General features: G+C 42.4%; 1 protein-coding gene across 8 annotated transcripts in view; it reads right to left on the reverse strand.

Annotated features, from left to right (window-relative positions):
• Nucleotides 1-7,385: 7,385 nt before the first annotated feature.
• Nucleotides 7,386-21,889, reverse strand: part of LOC132396889 (galactose-3-O-sulfotransferase 2-like) — a 127,187-nt gene continuing 112,683 nt past the window's right edge. For all 8 annotated transcript variants that reach the window (XM_059974939.1, XM_059974931.1, XM_059974932.1 and 5 more), the window contains 2 exons: nt 16,593-16,902; nt 7,386-9,179 (listed from right to left, as the gene is read on the reverse strand). In XM_059974939.1, the coding sequence (XP_059830922.1) occupies nt 8,358-9,179; nt 16,593-16,902 (1,132 nt within the window). In that variant the 3' untranslated portion in view covers nt 7,386-8,357. The remainder of the gene's footprint in view (nt 9,180-16,592; nt 16,903-21,889) is intronic.

The following is a 21,889-nucleotide window of genomic DNA, read 5'->3' on the forward strand; positions in this document are numbered from 1 at the left end:
GCACATTTACAGTTAGAGCAGAGACAATAGAGAAAGAATTGTTATCTCTTGTTTTAGCTTTGGAATATTTTGAGGTATATGTTAGTACAACTCAGAAACCACTTATTGTTTACACTGATCATAATCCGTTAGTTTTTCTGAGTAGGATGAAAAACAAAAACAGAAGGTTATTAAATTGGAGTTTGATGTTACAAGAGTACAATATTGTGATAACTCATATTAAAGGTAAAGATAATGTGGTTGCTGATTGTCTATCTCGATGTTGAATGTACACTGTAATTTTTTTTATGGAGTGGTTTTTTTTCAATTGTAACACTCCTACTGTATTGTGACTTATAAGCTGTTATATGATGGTGTTGTGTATTGTATATGTTATAAAATTTATACCTTTGTTTTTCTTGTAAGCAATTGTTAAAAATTTTTGTTCTTGTCAGACCAAAAATGTTTTTTTTTGGAGGGAGGTGTTACGTACTCGTGACACATGACAGTGGTGCCCTTGTCATGTGACTGGGGTTGAAGCTGTACTGGACTTGAGGTGATGGTCTTGTGATGGTGGAATGACGTCATTTTCCCGCCAGTAGAGATCATGTGATAGGTTTTTTTACAGGTTATAAAAGGTAGACCCCACCCTGTGAGGAGGGGCAGTTCGTGGCTGGATTTGCCAGGTTGACTTCATGCCACTGCGTGTTTGAAGTGATGACGCAGTTTAGTTGAAGGATGAAGTTTTTATTTAATGCCTAAAGTTTAAAAGGTTAATGCCAACAGGTTCTTCATGATTCTGTTAGTTTGAGAATTAAAGGAGAATGAAGATTCAAGGTTGGAAGTTAAAGATCGAGGAGAATCGCTTTCTACGGTGAAACGGGGGCGACCTTTGTTTGATCCTTATTTGGAAGGATTTCGTTGACTATCTTCGTGTTAATCCCTAGGTTTACCTAGAAAGGATTGAAGGTAGTGGAGAAGGAAAGGTCAGTGCCTTTAAGCCGTTCTGTTTCGTAAATTCTTCGTGGGAATTTCGACGTCAGGAATCGAAGCAAGCGACGTGAAAGAGAACTTAAATCGTCCTGTAAAGTCTCTCCTTTTAAATGGACTGTGAGCATATTGAACTTTTGGCAATATCACTTTAAGAACTGTTTTGGAATATCACTTTACGAACTGTTTGAACAGCCGCCCAGCAGCTGTTTCCGGTTACGGTAGTGTTTGTTTACTTTTGGGGGGTTTGTTTTCTGTGTTTAATAAACGTGTTGTTTGTTATAAGAAACCCTTGCCGAACTCATATATTTATTGTTGCCTGAATACGTAACACTAGGAAATGGTTATCACAGGAGAGCCCAACTTTAAATGTATGGATGGAAATTACAATGGACATTTACAAAATGGAGAAGATAACAGCATCTGTTAATCGTAAGCTGGAATAATTTGATTCATACTAGGAAAAATGGTTTAACTAAATAATGCCTCATAGGCCTGATTTTATTCTCACAAATCAATTAATCTGTTGTAAAAAAAGATCACTCCCTACTTGTACATAGTTTTTTTTTCATTTTGCTTGTTTTTTCTTTCCGCTCTTTTCTAAGTATATACCTCAGATAAATATTTTGTGGAGATTTGTGATATATATGTACAATGTCTGAAATACATCTAATGGAAATGTTTGTTTGATGATGAACTTCAATAAAAAATAAATTACAAAAAAAGAATCCATAATATCTGCCTTATGTATATTGATGAACTTCCTGTGCCACTGATAAACAATCACTTCTCACCTTGTACATCCTGTCATCACCCAAATCATCCACAGCCAAACGGAAAACCATGGGGGAGCAACAGAAAGGGGTAAACTGTGACCATCTTCCACATGAAAAAACCCAACATGGTGTGTCCATTCAATTCCCGTCCACTTAGAACTGAAGACTTTATGAATACAGTGCTGCCAACATTCTACTAACGTTGTCAATGTTGGATGACCAACCTTATCTCCACTTCCAATAAACCAAAAAGCCAATGCTATCCGTAACCTGCGCAGACATTTCTACCAGTAATGGCCAAACTGGGGATGATATAATAGCATCACCACATAATCTCAAAACTTGAGCTTTAACTTTATACAGGTGCTTTAAGACCGGTGGTAAGACTGACCCATAAGCAACACATCCATAATCAAAGACAGATCTGATTAAAGCAATATGCATTTGTTTAAGCGACCTCCTACTCACACTCAAATCACACCAACCTTGTGCACCCAACAAGTGATAGAAGCAACAGAGAGGTGGTCACCCCTAACTTGCAGGAGGCAGGTAATTGGGTGACCGTAAGTGGAAGGAAAGGAAATAGCCAGCCAGTGCAAAGTATCCTGGTGACCGTTCCCCTCAATATTAAGTGTACTGTTAAGGGGGACTACCTATCGAGGGAGCTGCAGCAAGCAGGTCTCTGCCACTGCAGCTCAGAAGAGAAGAGTCTGCAATAGTGATAGGAGATTCCATAGTCAGAGGAACAGAGACAAGATTCTATGGACCCAAAGTGACTCCAGATGGTATGTTGCCTCTCAGATGCAAGGGTCAGGGATATCTCGGATCAGGTCCACATAGGGATGAGTGGGAGAGAGGGTTGGAGAGAGGCAATCAGTTTTCAGGTCGGAAATCCAGAGCTCTGGCCTCACCTTCCAACAGCAGACAATAAATGCTGAGATGAGAATGATTAAAGCGTTCTTGAGAGTGCCAAGTTCTCAGAGGGTTGCAGGGTTTAAGGGAAATCACAGAGATAGGGATGGGAGTGTTTTGAAAAGAAACACAAATATTTTAAATCAAGGCAATTCACTTAACTAACTGGTCACATCATAGCCTGGTAAGCAGCCTCCAACATGCAGCATCGCAAGAGGCTACAGAGGGGCGTCGACTCAGCCAGCTCCACCACAGACACAACTGTCCCCACCATCAAGGACATCTTCTAGAGGCAGTGCCTCAAAAAGGCGGCATCCATCATAAAAGCCCCTCATCATCTGGGACTTGCCTTCTCGTTACTTCCATTGGAGAAGAGGTACAGGATCCTGAAGATCCACACTCGAAGATTCAGGAATGGAATCTTCCTTCTGTCGTTAGTTTTCTGAACCCACTATGAACCCATGAACATGAACGTATTATTTAATTTGCTTCCACTATCTATTTATTTTGCAATATATAGTGACTTATGTCTTTGCACTGTATTGCTGCCGGAAAACAACATTTCACATCATAAAACAGCGATAATGAAACTTGATTCCTGATTCCAAAATACACAGTGTGTTCTTTCTATATACAAGACTATTCAAATACACCAGCCTGTGCCATTGACTGAGAAATTCAAAATAGACAGTGTGGTCTGTGAACAATTCTGCATTCATACTGGAATGCTGGTGTTGGGTAATCAGCTTTGCCAGGTGACTGACCTTGCAGTTAGGGAAAAGTGATCACAACTAATTACCTTTCAGGATAGCTATAGTTAAGGATAAGTATTGTCCTTGAGAGAGTGCATTAAATTGGAGTAGGGCAAATTATGAGGGCATTCAGCATGAACTAAGAGGAGTTACTTGGGAACACTTTTTCTCTGGCAAATCCACATCAGACATGTAGAGGCTGTTTAAAGATCAATTGCAGAGTGCAGGAAAGGTATGTTCCTGTTAGAAGGAAAGAGATGAAACATAGAAAACCTACAGCACAACACAGGCCCTTCAGCCCACAAAACTGTGCCAAACATGTCCTTACTTTAGAAATTACCTAGGGTTACCCATAGCCTCTATTTTTCTAAGCTCCATGTACCTACCCAGGAGTCTCTTAAAAGACCATATTGTAACCGCCTCCACCACCGTCACCAGCAGCCCATTCCATGCACCCACCACTCTCTGCATAAAAAACATACCCCTGACGTCTCTTCTGTACCTGCTACCAAGCACCTTAAAACTGTGCTCTCTCGTGCTAGCCATTTCAGCCCTGGGAAAAAAATCTCTGACTATCCACATGATCAATGCCTCTCATCAACTTATACACCTCTATCAGGTCACTTCTCATCCTCCGTCACTCCAAGAAGAAAAGGCTGAGTTCACTCAATCTATTGTCATAAGGCATGCTCCCCAACCCAGGCAACATCCTTGTACAATCTCCTTTGCAACCCTTCTATGCTTTCCACATCCTTCCTATAGCGAGGCGACCAGAACTGAGCACAGTACTCCATGTGGTGTCTGACCAGGGTCCTATATATCTACATTACCTGTCGGCTCTTAAACTCAATCCCACAGTTGATGAAGGCCAATTCACCTATGCCTTCTTAACCACCGAGTCGACCTGTGCAGCAGCTTTGACTGTCCTATGGACCCCAAGATTCCTCTGATCCTCCACACTGCCAAGAGTCTTATCATTAATAATATATTCTGACATTGTATTTCACCTACCAAAATGAACCACCTCACACTTATCTGGGTTGAACTCCATCTGCCACTTCTCAGCCCAATTTTGCATCCTATCAATGTCCACACTATCCACAACACACCCAACCTTTGTGTCATCAGCAAATATACAGACTCATCCCTCCATTTCCTCATCCAGGTCATTTATAAAAATCACAAAGAGTAGGGAGTCCTAGAACAGATCCCTGAGGCACACCACTGGTCATCGACCTCCATGCAGAAAATGACCCACCTGAAACCATTCTTTGCCTTCTGTGAGCAATCTAGTTCTGGATCCACAAAGCAATGTCCCCTTGGATCCCATGCCTCCTTACTTTCTCAATAAGCCTTGCATGGGGTACTTTATCAAATGCCTTGCTGAAATCCATATACACTACATCCACTGCTCTTCCTTCATCAATGTGTTTAGTCACATCCTCAAAAAAATTCAATCAGGCTCATAAGGCACGACCTGCCTTTGACAAAGCCATGCTGACTATTCCTGATCACATTATGCTTCTCCAAATGTTCATAAATCCTGCCTTTCAGGATCTTCCCTATCAAACTACCAACCTCTGAAGTAAGACTCACTGGTCTATAATTTCCTGGGCTATCTCTACACCCTTTCTTGAATAAGGGAAGAACATCCACAATCTTCCAGTCCTCTGGAACCTCTCCCATCCCTATTGATGATGTAAGGATCATTGCCAGTGGCTCAGCAATCTCCTCCATCGATCCCACGGTAGCCTGGTTTACATCCCATCCAGTCCCAGTGACTTATACAACTTGATGCTTTTCAAAAGCTCCAGCACATACTTTTCCTTAGTATGTACAGGCCCAAGCTTTTCAGTCAGAAAGTCCCATGTATGGAAAGATAAGAGAACATTGAACATCTAGGGGGGTTATGGATCTAGTCAAGAAGGAAAACAGAGCAGTATGTAAAACTTTGGAAGTTTGGATCAAACAAAGCACGGGGAAGTATAAAGAAGCCAGAAAAGAACTGAAGAAGGGCATTAGGAAAGCTGGGAGCGGCCATGGGAAGGCCTTGGCAAGCAGGATTAAGGCAATCTATTCATGCAGACAGCAAGAGTGAGAGGATAAGTAGGGAGAGGGTGGGACCACGCAAGGAAAAAAGGGAGAACATATTTGCTTGGAGACAGAGAATGTGAGTGAGGCATTTAATGAGTACTTTGCTTCAGTGTTTACCAAGGAAAAGGACATGAAGGACCAGATGATCAGTGCTGAATGTATAAATATGTTAGGATGTTTAGAGGTCAAGGAGGAGACAGTATTGGGCCTCCTAATGAGTATTAACTCCCTAGGCCCTGATGGGATTTACCCCAAGTTATTGAAGGAGGCAAGAGTCGAGATTGCTGAGGTCTTGACCAGTTATCTGCATGTCCTCTCTAGCCACAGAGGTCCCAGAGAACTGGTAAGTGGCTAATGTTGTCCCTCTATTAGAGAACAAAGGAAAATCCTGGGAACTATAGACTGGTGAGTCTTACTTGTTGTAGGGGAATTGCTGGAGAGAATTCTTAGGGATAGGATATATGAGTATTTGGAAACTCTTGACTTAATTAGGGAGAGCCAACATGGCTTTGTGCGGGGCAGGTCTTGTATTACAACTTGATTGAGATTTTTGAGAAGGTGATAAGAGGGAATGATGAGAGAAAGGCAGTCGGTGTTGTCTACATGGATTTTAGGAAGGCGTTGGACAAAATTCCTCAGGGCTGCTAATCCAGAAGATTAAGATGGACGGTGTCTGCAGTGAATTGGCTCTTTAGATTCAGAACTGGCTTGAGTATAGAAGGCAGAGGGTAGTGGTTGAAGGGGTTTATTGGAGCTGAAGGTCTGTAATTAGTGGTGCTCTGCAAGGATCGAAGCTGGGACCTCTGCCGTTTGTAATGTATATAAATGACCTGGATGAAAACATAGTTGCACTAGTTTATGGATGATAACAATATTGGTAGAGTTGTGGATAGTGGAGAAGACAAAATACAGCATAATATAGATCAGTTGCTGATATGGGCAGAGAAATGACAGATGGAGTTTATCCAAAATAAATGTGAAGTGTTGCACCTTAGTAGGGCAAATGCAAGGAGACAGTACACTGTTAAAGGCAAGATCCTTAACTGTTGCTGAACAAAGAGACCTTGGGATCCAAGTTCATAGCTCCTTGGAAGTCATTACAGAATTTGATAGAGTGATTAACAAGGCTTATGGAATGCTTGGGCATTGAGTTCAAAAGTCAAGAGGTTACTTTGCAACTTTATAAAACTTTGGTTCAGCCACGTCTGGAGTATTGCATAAAGTTCTGGTCACCCCACTATAGGAAGGATGTAGATGTTTTGGAGAGGGTGCAGAAGCAATTTACCAGGATGCTGCCTGGTTTAGAGAGCATGAGAGGCTGGATAGTGTTGGGCTGTTTTCTCCGGAGTGACTACACTGAGGGGAGATCTGATAGAGGTTTATAAGTTTATGAAAGGCATAGATAAAGTAGACGGGAAATAACTGTCCAATATCAGAGGGCATGCATTGAAGGTGGGGGGGGGGGGGGGGCTAGCTTCAAAGGGGATCTGAAGAATCAGAGAATGGTGAATGGCTGGAATGCACTGTCTGGTAGGGTGGTAACAGCAAATACATTAGAGGCTTTTAAGTGATGTCTGGAGAGGCACATGGATATAAGGAAGATGGTGGGAAATGTGTAAGTAGGAGAGATTAGTGTTTGGGTGTTCTTGATGTGCTTTTTAGCAGGTTCAGCACAACACTGTGGGATAACTGGCCTGCTCCTGTGCTGTACTGTTCTATGTCTATGTCTGCTCTGTGACAACTTTGCATCCAATTACACCAGCCAGTGCCACTGACTGAGAAATTCCAAATACACAATCTGGTCTGGTCTGGTCTGTGTACACTTTTGCATCCAAGTACACTGGCCAGTGCCATTGACTGAGGAAGTATACAGACACAATGCTCAAACTCACAACAGCTTTTATTGTAGCATTTAAGCACACTCTTTATAAGCGCAGGCTACACCTTGGCAGTTCCACTAATTTCAACCATTCTCCAAATACTTACCCCTGGAAATAAAACACTGTTGGGAATTCAAAGCTTGCCAAGCCTTCTCACCATCCACAATTCCAAATTTGTGGAATCATGTCTATGGCTAACATGGAACTTCACCTTTCCACGTACACAGTGCTGCTAACATTGAAAGGAAACCCCTGGGTGCTGACCAGAGCGATAATCAGGCAGGGCACCACAGGGGGGGATACAGGTGCAGCTCAGCCACTGAGGAAGTTTACAGAGCATGTTAAATGAAGGCATTAATGTTGGAGAAGGCTAACGAACTTGGGTTGCTTTAGTTTCAGTTACATTTCTTGCAACTGGGTTAAAAAGAATCTATTTTCCAGTTTGCACTCCCCATTCTCATTGTTTCACAGAGGCGACTGACATCGCCTGGTGGATCACAGCTGTAATGTACTTGAGGGCAGAGTACTTGTGGCATCAGTTGGCATTCACTGCCCATACCCCACCCCCTCCATTTGCTACAGGACTCTGACCCTTCTCCCTGATGCATGGCAGTCCAATTTCCCAGTGCCCCCAAGGGCTGACATGCCAACTTGCCTGGACACATTGGGCTGGGCCAGGGTAACAAAAGTAAGGTCCTCTCCTTGCACAGTTTGCATTTCCCAAGCCCAGCCTGCTGACTGAAGCGTATCCTCTTTCCTTCCCAAAGTCCTAAGAAAAAAATACCCTCTTCGCCAACATCTACATCCCGGTTGCTATGATATTGGACACGAGAATACCCGACAGATTTGACCACAGGATCACGGGTACTTGGCTGAAGGCCTTCTCGTCCGAGACAGCCAGCTTTTGATGTGATATAAATAATTAGGAGGTGTAGTTCTTGGAATGACGGGAGTCTTGACTCAGCCATGTTGTTTCAGAACTGCGGCAAAGTTGCCTGAAGGAGTTTCCTGCTGGGGACAGAGGGGAAGAACTTGGCATCCAGCAGGTCTTTGTACTGGAGTTCAGGCATCACCATGCGAATGCATTTCTCCCGCGTGCTGTTACTGAGGTTTGAATTGAGGATGTAACCCATGATCCGAGCTCGGCCGTACTGGAAGGGTTTGATATTCTGATCCTGGATCAGACTGGCATCCACTGGGCTGCTGCCTTCAAGGCACAAGTCCATCAGCTTCTTCCGCTTATCCTGCAGGATCAGGACATCCTTCCTCATTCGCTGACGGCCATACTGATCCACCTTCTGCCAGAATGTCTTGTTGAAGTGTGAGTAGAGGCTCCAGTCCAATGAGTTCCAAGCCTTGATCTGATCGGCGGCCTGGTCAGACAGCTTCTTCACCGTGATGTTACTCCTTAAGTTCAGTTTGAAGGAAACAATGTCATCAAATTCCCAGCAGAGCGCGTCTTTCAATAAGATCATCGATTCGTCAAAGTACTCTGAGATGAGGATGAGGTGAAAAGTGCTTGCGATCTCGCTGAGGACCAGCTCCACGTAGTGTTGTGAGGCATTTGCATTGTGATCAAAGCCAAAGTCAAACCACATGAGGTTCCTAGCATAATGGCTGCCTCGCTCCTTGGGAGAGTAGTACCTCCAGGGCTCACTCAGGAACTGCTCCAACGACTCAACCTTCCTGAAGGCCATGCTCGACCCTTTGTAATAGGTGAAGGATGACTCCACCAAGGTGACCGGATTCCGCAGGATCGAGAAATAAAAAGTCCCCTTTGCCATCACTTTCTCAACCTAGAAAAATATACAAGAAAATAAAGTCACTGATCCACATAGAGAAAAATTAAATCTGGTCCAGAACCACTTACACACAAATTGACCTGCAAGCCTGCCTGTTTTCTACTTATAATACCATGTAAAAATAGAGATGAGGTCTTTTGTGATGAGAAGTTGCAGTGACACGTTGAGAGAAATTAGTAGAAAAGAAATCAGGTTCTAGCAATTCTTAGTTTGTCCAGCATTTTCCAATATTTTATTGTTTTTGTTGGGCCAGTTTTTTTTATCTTGCGCATATAAACTATAGCCTTTGGCTATAATACTCCATGAAGCTAAAAATATTCATGGTATCTCTATAAATGGGACCATACATAAGATTTCTCTTTATGCAGATGATCTTTTGGTTTATATTTTGAACCCTGAAGAATCTATTCCTAATCTTTTGGAAACACTAAATGATTTTGGAAATTTTTCAGGATATAAACTTAACTTAAATAAAAGTGAATTGTTTCCATTAAATGCTCCTGTTTTTATATACAATGATATTCCATTTAGAATTGTTAACTCCTTTAAATGTTTAGGTATTATAATTACTAAAAAAATATAAAGATCTTTATAAAGCTAATGTAGTTCCTTTAATGGACTCTATGAGACAATTATTTTCTAATTTCTAACTATTTTCCACTTACACTTTCTTTAATAGGTCACAGCCATGCTGTGAAAATGATGATTTTACCTAGTTTGTATATATTTTTCAAAATATACCTATTTTTTTAACTAAAAATTTTTTGATCAAATTGACTCTATTACTTCGTCCTTTATTTGGAACAATAAAAGACCAAGAATTAATAAGTATCATTTACAAAAATCTGAAAAAGATGGTGGACTTGCACTTCCTAATTTAACATTGTTTTATTGGGTTGTTAATACTCGACAATTATGTTTTTGACTATAATGGCTTGATAAGAGCCAAAAACCAGCTTGGATTTGGAATTAAAAGCTATCAAACAATTTCATTTAACCTCATTATTAGGAGCTCCATTACCTTTACAACTCTCTAAAATTCCAAATTTAAATCTCTACCCTGTTATTAAACATTCCTTACAGATTTGGTTTCAGATCACAAATTTTTTTAAATTTTAAACAATTTAAATTGTCTAGCTCTTTGTATTGAATTTTTTTATTTAAACCTTCAATAACCAATCCCATTTTTGTCTTATAGAGAAATAAGGGAATCTGTTTTTTTTTCAGATTTATTTTGTGATGGTCGATTGATGACTTTTGAAGAGTTAATTAGCAAATATTCTCTCTCTCATACACACTTTCTGCAATTTTCAGGTTAGACATTTTTTACAAAAATACTTATCTAAGTTTCCATATATGCAAGAATCTGATTTGTTGGATACTATTTTGAATATGAATCCTTTAGTAAGATGATCCAATGGTAGAATTTATAATTTATTTTTACTACAAAAAGATTACCACTCACTAAAGATTAAACAAGATTGGGAGAGAGAGAACTTAATATGACCTTTGTTAATGAAGATTGGTTGCGAGGTCTGAAAATGGTCAATTCTTCTTCAATATTATTTAACATAGGAGAGACTATCCAAAATATTTCCTAACATAGACAATTACTGTGATAGGTGTAAAACTGAAGTAGCCACTTTGTCACATATGTTCTGGTCATGTTCTTCATTAAAATCTTTTTGGAAATCTTTATTTTCTACAATTTCTAAAGCTCTGAAAATTAATTTACAACCTAATACATTGACTATTCTATTTGGAATAATTCCACATCATATTCAGGGTATTTCATCTTCAGACCAACATGTAATTGCATTTGTTACATTGTTGGCAAGAAGGGTTATTTTATTAAAAAGGAAAGATACCTCTGTGCCTACATTAATTCAATGGTTTTCTCAAGTAATGTTATGTCTTACTTTGGAAAAAATTAGAAGTAGAACTTTTGATCCTCGATTTGATTTTGAGAGAAGATGGGGCTCTTTTGCCAAATATTATTTAATTTGAATTATTTTATATGGTTTCTTTTCAATTTTATTTTATATAAACATGAATTGGCGGTTGATGATTCTTCTTTATATATATAGACCGTATTGCTCCGGGAGTTGATTCCTAAGAGGGTTTTTTTTCTTCTTTTTTTTCTTTTTTCTTATTTCTTTTTCCTTCTCTTGTAGTTAGTGGGGTTTCTCTTTTTTAGTAAGTTGGGGTTCTCTTTTTTCCTTCTTTTCTTCAAAAAAATATATTTTTCATTATCATATATTACTCTTTTTTGTTAAGTTTTTTTAGCTTTATTAATTGCATATACATCAACGTTGAAGTTTTGTATTATTTTATAGCTGTAGAAGATTTTGTATCAATAAAAAGATTCTAAAAATGAAAATGACAATGACCAATTAAACTATGAATCGGTATGTCTTTGGACTGTGGAAGAAAACTGGTGCACCCAGAGGAAACCCACACATTTACAAGGAGAACAGTCAAACTCTACAGGCAGCGATGGGAATTGAACCCTTGTTGCCAGTACTGTTGAGCATTGTGCTCACCACTACACTCTCGTGCTGCCCATCTTGGGGAGTTGATGTCTATGTCAAGGCCAGTGTTCATTGCCCAACTCTAAATAGCCTTGGTAAAGTGGAAGTGAGTCCTTCTAGTGAGGATACTGTTGGTTTGGGAGCACCAGGCTTTATTCCAGAAATGAGGAATCACAGGATCAGAGAATGATAACAACACAGAGAGAGGTCATTTCATCCATCATAGACACAAGAGATTCTGCAGTTGCTAGAAATTTTGAGCATCACACACAAATGCTGGAGGAACTCAACAAGTCAGGAAGCCTCTGTGGAGGGGAATAAACAGTCAACATTTCAGGCCAAGCCTGTAATCAGAACTTCAATATTTTGGCTGAGACCCTTCATCAGAACCTGATCTTGACCCAAAACGTTGGCCGTTTATTTCCCTCCCTAGATGATGCCTGATTTGTTGAGTTCCTTGAACACTCAGTTTGATTTGTCCACCATGTTTGTGTCAATTCCCTGACAGAGTTAGTTAGTCACTGCCTGTTACACCGCTGCCATTTAGGGCAGCAATGAAGGTCCTCCATCTCTATCTGTCCTTGGCTACCTTCTCTATTGAGCCACAGGTGTAGTTCAGTGTCCTCATTTCTGTCTCTACGGTATGGCACCAAGTTGTCTTTGGTCTACCACATTTCTTACACCCTTTAAGGGTCCAGTGAAGTGCTGTCTCTATGATGCAGTTAGCCTCTCTTCTCCTCACATGCCCAATCCATCTCCAACGTTTCCACATAATGATTGCAGTCATGTCCTCTTGGTGACACTGAAGGAGTAGGGCATGGTCAGAGAGGTAGTTTCCAAAGCTTCATTGTCCAGTTAAGAATCAGATGGCCGAGGGGAAGAAGCTGTTCCTGAATCGCTGAGTGTGTGCCTTCAGGCTTCTGTATCTCCTACCTGATGGTAACAGTGAGGAAAGGGCATGCCTTGGGTGCTGGAGATGCTTAATAACGGATGCTGCTTTTCTGAGACACCACTCCCTAAAGATGTCCTGGGTACTTTGTAGGCTCGTGCACAAGATGGAGCTGACTAGATTTACAATCACCATGTACTCCACCACTTGTACTCCACATGTAAAACAAGAATAAAATAATCCACCGACTGATTATTTAGAAATCCCAGTGGTTCAGGAGAATGAAGGAAGAAGAGATTGCAGATGTTGAAAGCTGGGACAGCTGTCTGGAAGAACTCAGCGAGTCAAGCAAGTGGATGGAGGCAAAAACTGTGAGTCGATATCTTGGTCTGACACCCTGCATCAGAACTGCAAGGGTTATTGTGCAGTGTTACTAGGGGGAGTGGGATAAAGGTTGGTAGGTGATAGGTGTATCCGGAAGGGAGGAGTGATGGGTAGATGGAACCAGGTAGAGAAGAGGATGGGAGGGTGAACAAAGAGAGGAGAAAATGAATTGGTACTGGCATTGGGGTTTTATAGCTATGTCTACTGCAATATAGTGGAAAGCTTGTCTTGCATTCCCTGCGTACAGATCAAATCATTGTAGACTTAATTGAAATGGAACAAGATTAAATGATAAGAATTTAGAATAAAGTGGAACAGCTGCAAAATAAGTGCAGTTCAATTCAGGTAAACAACAAAGTTCAAGATGATAACGAGGTAGATTGTGAGGTCAAGAATCCATGTCACGTTTTAGAGAACTAATTAATGGACTAATTACAGGAGAGTAGAAGCTGCCCTTCACCCTGGTACATGTTTCCTTGTTTGCCTGATCAGAGGGAAGGACATTTGAGGAGGGTGGGAGCTTCAATTATGCTGGCTGTTTCACTGAGGCAGCAAGAAGTATGGAGTCCACAAAGGAGAGGCTGGTTTTTGTGATGTGCTGAGATGTGTTTACAACTCTCTGCAGTTTCTTGCTATCACATAAGGAGCATTTCAGGGGGAAGCATGGGGAAGAAGCAGACCCAGGGTGTTGGTTACCTGAAAATGGAAAATTCAATATTCATACCAGTAAGTTGTAGTTCTTATTCCAAGAGGAATAGAGTCATAGAAAATTACAGCACAGAAAGAGGCCCTTTGGCCCATTTAGTCCATGCCACAAGGCCATAAAACCATACGATAAAGGAGCAGAATTAGGTCATTTGGCCCATTCAGTCTGCTCCGCCATTTCATCATGGCTGATCCAATTTTCCTCTTAGCCCCAATCTCCTGCCTTCTCCCCATATCCCCTCGTGCCCTGACCAATCAAGAATCTATCAACCTCTGCTTTAAACAGACATACACACTTGGCCTCCAAAGGTGCCTGTGGCAAAGAATTCCACAAACTCACCACTCTCTGGTTAAAGAAATTCCTCCTCATCTCTGTTCTAAAAGGATGACCCTCTATTCTGAGGCTGGGTCCACTGGCCTTAGACTCTCCCACCACAGGAAACATCCTCTCCACATTCGTTCTATCAAGACCTTTCACCATTCGATGTTTCAATGAGATCACCCTCATTCTTCTGAATTCTAGTGAAGTCAGGCCCAGAGCCACCATACACTGTTCATATGACAAGCCATTCAATCCTGGAAACATTTTCAATCCATTTAAACTGCTTAGTTGTGTGGCGCATGGCCAAATGGTTGAGGCATTGGACTAGTGATTTGAAGGTCGTGAGTTTGAGCCCCAGCTGAGGCAGCATGTTGTGTCCTTGAGCAAGGAACTTAACCACACATTGCTCCAGTCCACCCAGCTGAAAATGGGTACCTGTAAAATGCTGGGGATTATCCTCGCGAAAGACTGGCGTTCTATCTGGGAGGGTACTTTTAGTTGCTTCACAGCACGGAAACCGGCATAAGCACTGGCCTGATGAGCCTATAAGCTCAGGGGGAATAAGCTGCCTAGTTCCATCGATCTACGGATGGACCATAGTCCTCCATGCCCCTGTCAGCTTACACAATCAAACTTCTCTTATGCTTTGAAATCGAGCTCGCATGCACCACTTGTGTTCATTCTCAGAAGTTTCCTCTCATGTTCCCCTGAAACTTTTCACCTTTCATCCTTAACCCATGACCTCTGGCTGTTGTCCCACCCAACCTCAGTGGAAAAAAAACCTGACTGAATTTACCCTATCTGCACCCTTCATAATTTTGCATACCTCCATCAGATTGTTGAGTTGTGGTCCTCCCAATTTGCATTCATCCTCTCCACAGCTATGAAGAAGACCAAGGACAGACAGGAGTGAGAAGGAGAGTTTGTGAATGGAAGCTGGAGATGGGTGCATGCGGACAGAGTGCATCTGCATATAAAACTGTTCACTCCTCTAGGATAACACACACAAAATGCTGGAGGAACTCAGCCGGTCTGGCAGCATCTATGGAGAGGAATAAGCTGTTGACTTTTTGGATGTGTTCCTCCAGCATTCTGTGTGCATTACTCTAGATTTCTGACATCTGTAGAACCTCTCCTGTTAAAGATTCATCTACACTTGGTTTCATCAACGTACAGGAGTCGGCCACAGCAAGAGCAGCAAATGCGGTGGAGATGGTTGGAGGAGGTGTAGTTGAACTTCTGTCTCATCTGAAGGGCTGTTTAAGTCATAGCTGGTGATGGGAGATAGTTCTAGTGACTGATGTTCCACCCCATTCAGTTGCAGGGGAGAGGGAGGTGTGGGTATGGAGGGGTGACTGGACCAGGAAATCCTGAAGAGAGTGGTCCTTATGGAAAGCAGAAAAGAAGAGAGGGGAAATGAGGCTGGTGGTGAGATGCTGTTGCAGTTTGTGGAAGTAGTGGAGGATAACATGTTGGATGTAGTGGGGAAAGGTGAGGACCTAGGAAACTCTGATGCTTGCTCTGCCTGGGACGTGGGGTAATGGAAAGAGCCTGAGCAGACGTATGAGAAATGGAGGAAATACTGGTGAGGGCTCCCTCAACCACAGAAGAGAGGAAGCCACAATTCCAGAAGAAGGCATCACTCCAGAAGCAGAAGACATCATCTTCAGAATAGATGTGGTAGAGACGAGGAATTGAGGGGTGGCATCCTCCTAGGGTGGGAGGAGCTGGGGATGAGATGCCTGTGGGATTCAGGAGGTTTATATATGTCGGTGGCAAGTTTGACTCCAAGAGTGGAGAACAAGATATCAGGAACAGGATGAGACATGTCAGAGATGATGCATGCTTCAGATGTACAAATATCTGTTTCAATATTTACTCTGTGCCCTTTAAACTCACTGGATCCACTGGAAATCTGCTAAATTAATGTGTCATTTTTGAAAATACCTAAAAGTGCATTGATACATGAAAAAGAATAACATTCAACTGTTCGTAAAATTTGTCAGCCAAGCACCATCCCAAGTTCCCTGTGTGCCAGGTTAACGGAATTTTCCTGGACTTATCCAATTCCCTCTGAAACCCATAATGGGATCTGCTTTCCTGCAGCAGGGAATTCTCAATATCAGCAACTTTGTGTAAGGATGTTTGCACCTGCTACGTCACCTGCTACATCAAGCCTTCCACCTCTCCCACTGCTCACTGTGTCAAGCTCAATGCACAGTTGTAATACTACGCTCTGTATGAATGGTATGCAAGACAAGCTTTTCACTCTACCTTGGTACAATTTAACAGTTTACTATAGACACAAGGGATTTTTCAGATGCTGGAAATCTCCAGTAATGCATACAAAATTCTGCAGGAACACAGCAGGACAGGTGGCATCTGTGGAGGGGAATGAACAGTTAACAATTTTGGTCTGGTGAGGGTCTCAGTCTAAAATGTCGACTGTTTATTTCCCTTCATTAATGCTTCCAGGCCTGCTGAGTTCCTTCAGCATTTTCTGTGAATTACCAATTTCCTGTGTGCAGTCAGAGTCGTACAGCATCTCAGACAGCACGCGGCTGCATTTGCCTTACCTGTGGCCTGTAGAATCTCATGTGATTGCAAATGATATGGTACTCCTGGGCCTTCAGGGGATTGTAAAATTTAATCTTTCTCGTACTGAAGAGGAGGGGATATCCAAACTGGTAGGAGGCAGGTAGCGCAAAAGTTAAGTTCCTCGCCTCGCCAAAGCGGTACAAGATGTTGAGGATGGTACTGCCAGCTGTCTTGTGCGTTTTCAGGAACATAACGTGAGTCTTGAGGTGGCAGGAGTCCTCGAGCGCCCGCACTTCCCGGCTGGTCACTGGCACAACCCGCGGCACCTCCACGTTTTGGGATCTTGTCCTGGAGGAAAAAGCAAAGGGTCATAGTTATTACCCTGGCCGCTGCTCTGCTTAACTCTTCCCTCAGGGCCTCTCTTCCTCAATGTGCCATTCGACTTTACCTGAATCGAATCACCTGATTGACATTCACTGGATTGAAACACATCACTGTGAACTTTTAGAAACTGGATAGTGCTGAGTTGCACAGCCCCAATACCCAGGTTCAAAGCCAGACATTCGCTACTCTGTGTGTGTGTGTCTGTCTGTCTGTTTATATGTGTGCACGCCTGCATGTCTGTCCAAGTTCTTGTGTGTGTATGTGTGTTCTGCACGCTTCGCTGTGACCGTGTGGGGAATCTGGTTCCCTCCCACATTACAACCACGTGCAGACTCAATCCATTAACTGGCCGTTGTAAATTGTCCCCCTAGTGTGAGGGGAGGAGAATCTGGTGTTGGCTGATGGGGATGGGGATGTGTGTGTGGTCTGCACTTTGGTGCTCTGGCTCCCTCTCTCAACTACAGGAGGAGAATATTGGTTTAGCTGATGGGGATGTGTGGAGAATTAAATTAGCTAGGGTGGTATCAATGTAAAATGGGTTCTTGATGGTTGCAATTGACCCAGTGGGTTGAAGAACCTGTTCTCCTGAGGTATCTCTTCATGACTCTACAGCCTCCTTTTCCCTCATTAGCTTTTGAGAATCTACCCAGGTTTCTGTGATGTGCGCTGCAACTGAGGGGTGAGGGTTACTCTCTCCTCGGGCACAAGGTCGAAGCAAATGGGCAAGTCTCACCTTTGCAGACACAAGTTCTCATTAAAATCTAACAACTGAGGCTCAAAACATAACATTTGGCCTTGGGAACAGAGCCCTGTATCCCAAGGATCATGCCTTACATGGGAGTGGGGATTTCATCTTAAACTCACTGTAATGAGCTCTTTCGGCCTGTGTGGGGCACCAGAGTGCATTTGTTCTGAGGTTTCAGAGCACCTGAATTAGATCATTGTTGGTTAGTGTTGAGAGTCGTTAATCATTTACAGTTCCTTGTGTTTTTCTCAGACGACTCAATCTTTGTAATGTGCTCTCCTGATGCTTTCAGTTCAAACTTGTTAGTTTATTTTGGTATGCTCAGGGATTCTGGCCGATTAGCACTAATCATGGGGTCCCAGTTTTGAGAATGTTATTTCCTGCACTGTTGTTCAGCCAAGTCACTGATGTTATTAAAGAATTATTATGAATAAACTCTTATTTCCATCTCTACATCAGAGTCTGCCTTTCCTCTGCACTTGCATTCCCGTATTGCCAGCGCACATTGTGACAGAAGGATGGCAGCATTTCGACATTGGTGCTGGAGGTCAGGGTGCCTTCCATTCTCAATGCGTGTCCTGAGTCTATGCTCTGAGTGGCTGCAGTATACATTCCAAGCGTATATTCCTAGTCTCTCCAGCCTGCATTCCGAGCTTCTCTAGTCTACATTCCGAGTGTCCCAAGTCTGCATTGCAAGTCCACTTTCCAAGTGTACATTCTGAACTTCAGAGTCCAAATGAGCTTCTTTAGTCTCCATTCCAAGTGTACATTTTGAGCTTCTCCAGTCTACGTTCTGAGTGTTTCTAGTCTACGTTCTGAGTTTTTCTAATCTACATTCTGAGTGTGTTCTGAGCTTCACTAGTCTACATTACAAGCTTCTCTAGTCTACATTCCAAGTGTACAATCTGAGCCTCTCTAGCCTACATTTCAAGCATCCTGGATCTACATTCCGAGTTTCTCCTGTCCACGTTCCACAAGTACCAAGTCAACATTCTGAGAGTACATTTTGAACTTCTCTAGTCTACGTTCTGAGGGTAAATACCGAGTTTCTCTTGTCTACGTTCTGAGGGTACATTCCAAGCTTCTCTAGTCTACATTCCACTCTTCTCCTGTCCATGTTCCAAGTGTCCCAAGCCTATATTCCAGGTGTACATTCTGAGCTTCTCCCATCTACATTCTGAGTGTTCCAAGTCTACCTTTCAAGTGTATGTTCCAAGTGTTAGTTCGGAGCTTCTCTGCTCTATATTCCAAGTGTACATTCTGAGCATCTCTAGTCTACATTCAAACTATGGTTGGTGTACTGATGCAGTCAGTCAGAGGATAGGCAGAGTACTAATACAGTCAGACTACAGTAGGAGGTTCACAAGCAGTCAGTCAGACTATGTTTGAAGTACTCGTGCTGTCAATCAGACTACATTTGCAGTACTGATGCACTCAGTCAGACTATAGTCAAAATACTGAGGCAGTCAATCTGAGGATACAGTAGGATGTACTGAGGCAGTCAGACTACAGTTAGAATACTGATGCAGTCAATTGGATTATAATTGTAGCACTGATGCAATCTGTCAGACTACAGATGGAGCACTGATATAGTCTGTGAGACTACAGTAGAAGATACTCATGCAGTCAGATGGAATTCAGTTGGAGTACTGAAGCCTTCAGTAAGATTGCAGTTAGAGTACTGATGCTGTCAGTTGGACTACAGTAGAATACATATGCTGACAGACCAGAGTTGTAATAATGCTGTAGTCACTCAGACTACAGTTGCAGTCCAGTTGTAGTAATGCTCTAGTCTGTCAGACTACTGCTGGAGTACTGATGCATTCAGTCAGAATACAGTTGGTGTCCTCATGCAGTCATGCAGACTACATTTGTAGTACTGATGCAGTCAGTTGGACTATAGCTATAGTACTTATGTCATCAGTCAGACTACAGTTAGAGTACTTATGCAGTTAGTCAGTCTACATAGCTGGAGTACTGATGCAGTCAGTCAGAATACAATCAGTGTCCTGATGCTGTCAGTTAGACTACAGTTGGAATACTGATGTAGATGTTTATACTATGGTAGGTGTATACAGTCAGTCTGAATACAGTTCAGTACTGATGTGGTCAGTCAGACTATAGTTGGTGTACTGATGTCAGTTATACTACAGTAGGAGGTACTGATGCAGACGGTCAGACTATGGTTATAGTATTCATACAGTAAGTCTGACTACAGTTATTGTACTGATACAGTCAGTCAGACTATAGTTGGAGTTCTGATGCAGTCAGGTGGACTACATTAGTACCACCGTTACAGTCCATCAAATTAAAGTTGTACTAATGCTGAAGTTAGTCAGACTGCCTTTGTGAGTACCGATGCAGTTGGTTGGACCACAGTTGTATTGATGCAATCAGACTACCTTTGGAATACCAATGCAATCAGTCAGAATACAGTTGGACTACGGTTGCAGTCAGTCAGGCTACAATTGTAGTTCTGCAGTCACTCAGACTACTGTCAAAGCCCTGATTCGGGCTGTTGGATTACAATTGGAGACCTGATGCAGTCTATCAGACTACAGTTGGAATACTGATGTAGATGGTTAGACTATGGTCGGTGTATTGATGCACTGATTCAGACCACAGCTGGAGTACTGATGCAATCACGGACTACAGTTGGAATGCCGATGCAGTCAGGCAGATAATGATGCTGTCAGACAAGTGTTAGAATGTGGATACTATCAGTAAGGCTACAGTAAAAGCTACTGATGCAGCCAGTCAGAATCAGTTGGGGTACTGATGTAGTCAGTCAGACTACAGTTGGAGCACTGATGCAGTCAGTCAGACTAGAGTTGGAGTACCGATACAGTTGGTCGGACTTCAGTCAAAGTACTGATGCAGTCAGTCAGACTACAGTTGCAATACTGATGCAGTCGGTTAATCTACAATCTAAGTACTGATGCAGTCAGTCAGACTACAATTGGAGTACTGATACAGTCAGACTGCAGTCAAAGTACTGCTGCCATCAGTCAGACTACAGTTGCAATACTGATGCAGTCGGTTAATCTACAATCTAAGTACTGATACAGTCAGCCAGAAGGCAGTTGGAGTGCTGATGCAGCTGGGAAGAATACAGTTGTAGTACTGATGCGGTCAGTCAGACTACAGTTGAATATTGATTCAGGCAGCAGTAATACTGATGTAGTCAGTCAGAATGCCACCACAGGTATTCAGGCAAAGCTACTGACAGTCAATCGGACTTCAGCCTGAGATGGAGCCAGAGTCAGCTGAAGTTACTGTAACAGCAGGGTCTCTCCAGGTCAGGCAGACTTCAGACTGGAAGCTCTGACTCAGTCTGTCACAGATACCAACGACATCAATCACACATTAGCTGTTAGCACTGCTTCAGTGAGAGGACCACAAACACAAAAACATTAGTCAAACTTAAGTAACATAGAAACATAGAAAGCCTACAACACAATACAAGCCCTTCAGCCCACAATGCTGGGCCAAACATGTCCTTACCTTAGAAATTACCTAGGGTTACCCATAGCTCTCTATTTTTCTAAGCTCCATGTACCTGTTGAGGAGTCTCTTAAAAGACCCTAACATATCCGCCACCACCATCGTCACCGGCAGCCCATTTCACGCACTCACCACTCTCTGCGTAAAAAACTTACCCCTGATATGTTCTCTGTACCTACTTCAAAGCACCTTAAAACTGTGCCCTCTCCTGCTAGCCATTTCAGCCCTGGGAAAATGACTATCAACACAATCAATGCTTCTCATCATCTTGTACACCTCTATCAGGTCACCTCTCATCCTCTGTCCTCCAAGGAAAAACGGCCAAGTTCACTCAACCTGTTCTCATAAGGGATGCTCCCCAATCCAGGCAACATCCTTGTAAATCTCCTCTACACCCCTTCTATGGTTTCCACATCCTTCCTGTAGTGAGGCAACCAGAACTGAACACAGTACTCCAAGTGGAGTCTGACCAGGGTCCTATATAGGTGCAACATTACTTCTCGATTCCTAAACTCAATCCCACGATTGATGAAGGCCAATGCACCATATACCTTCTTAACCAGAGAGTCAACCTGTGCAGCAGCTTTGAGCGTCTTATGGACTCGGACCCCAAGATCCCTCTGATCCTCCACACTATCAAGAGTCTTACCATTAATACTGTATTCTGTCATCATATTTGACCTACCAAAATGAACCACTTCA

The sequence above is a fragment of the Hypanus sabinus genome, chromosome 7 (assembly GCF_030144855.1).
Source record: "Hypanus sabinus isolate sHypSab1 chromosome 7, sHypSab1.hap1, whole genome shotgun sequence".
Classification (NCBI taxonomy): Eukaryota; Metazoa; Chordata; class Chondrichthyes; order Myliobatiformes; family Dasyatidae; genus Hypanus; species Hypanus sabinus.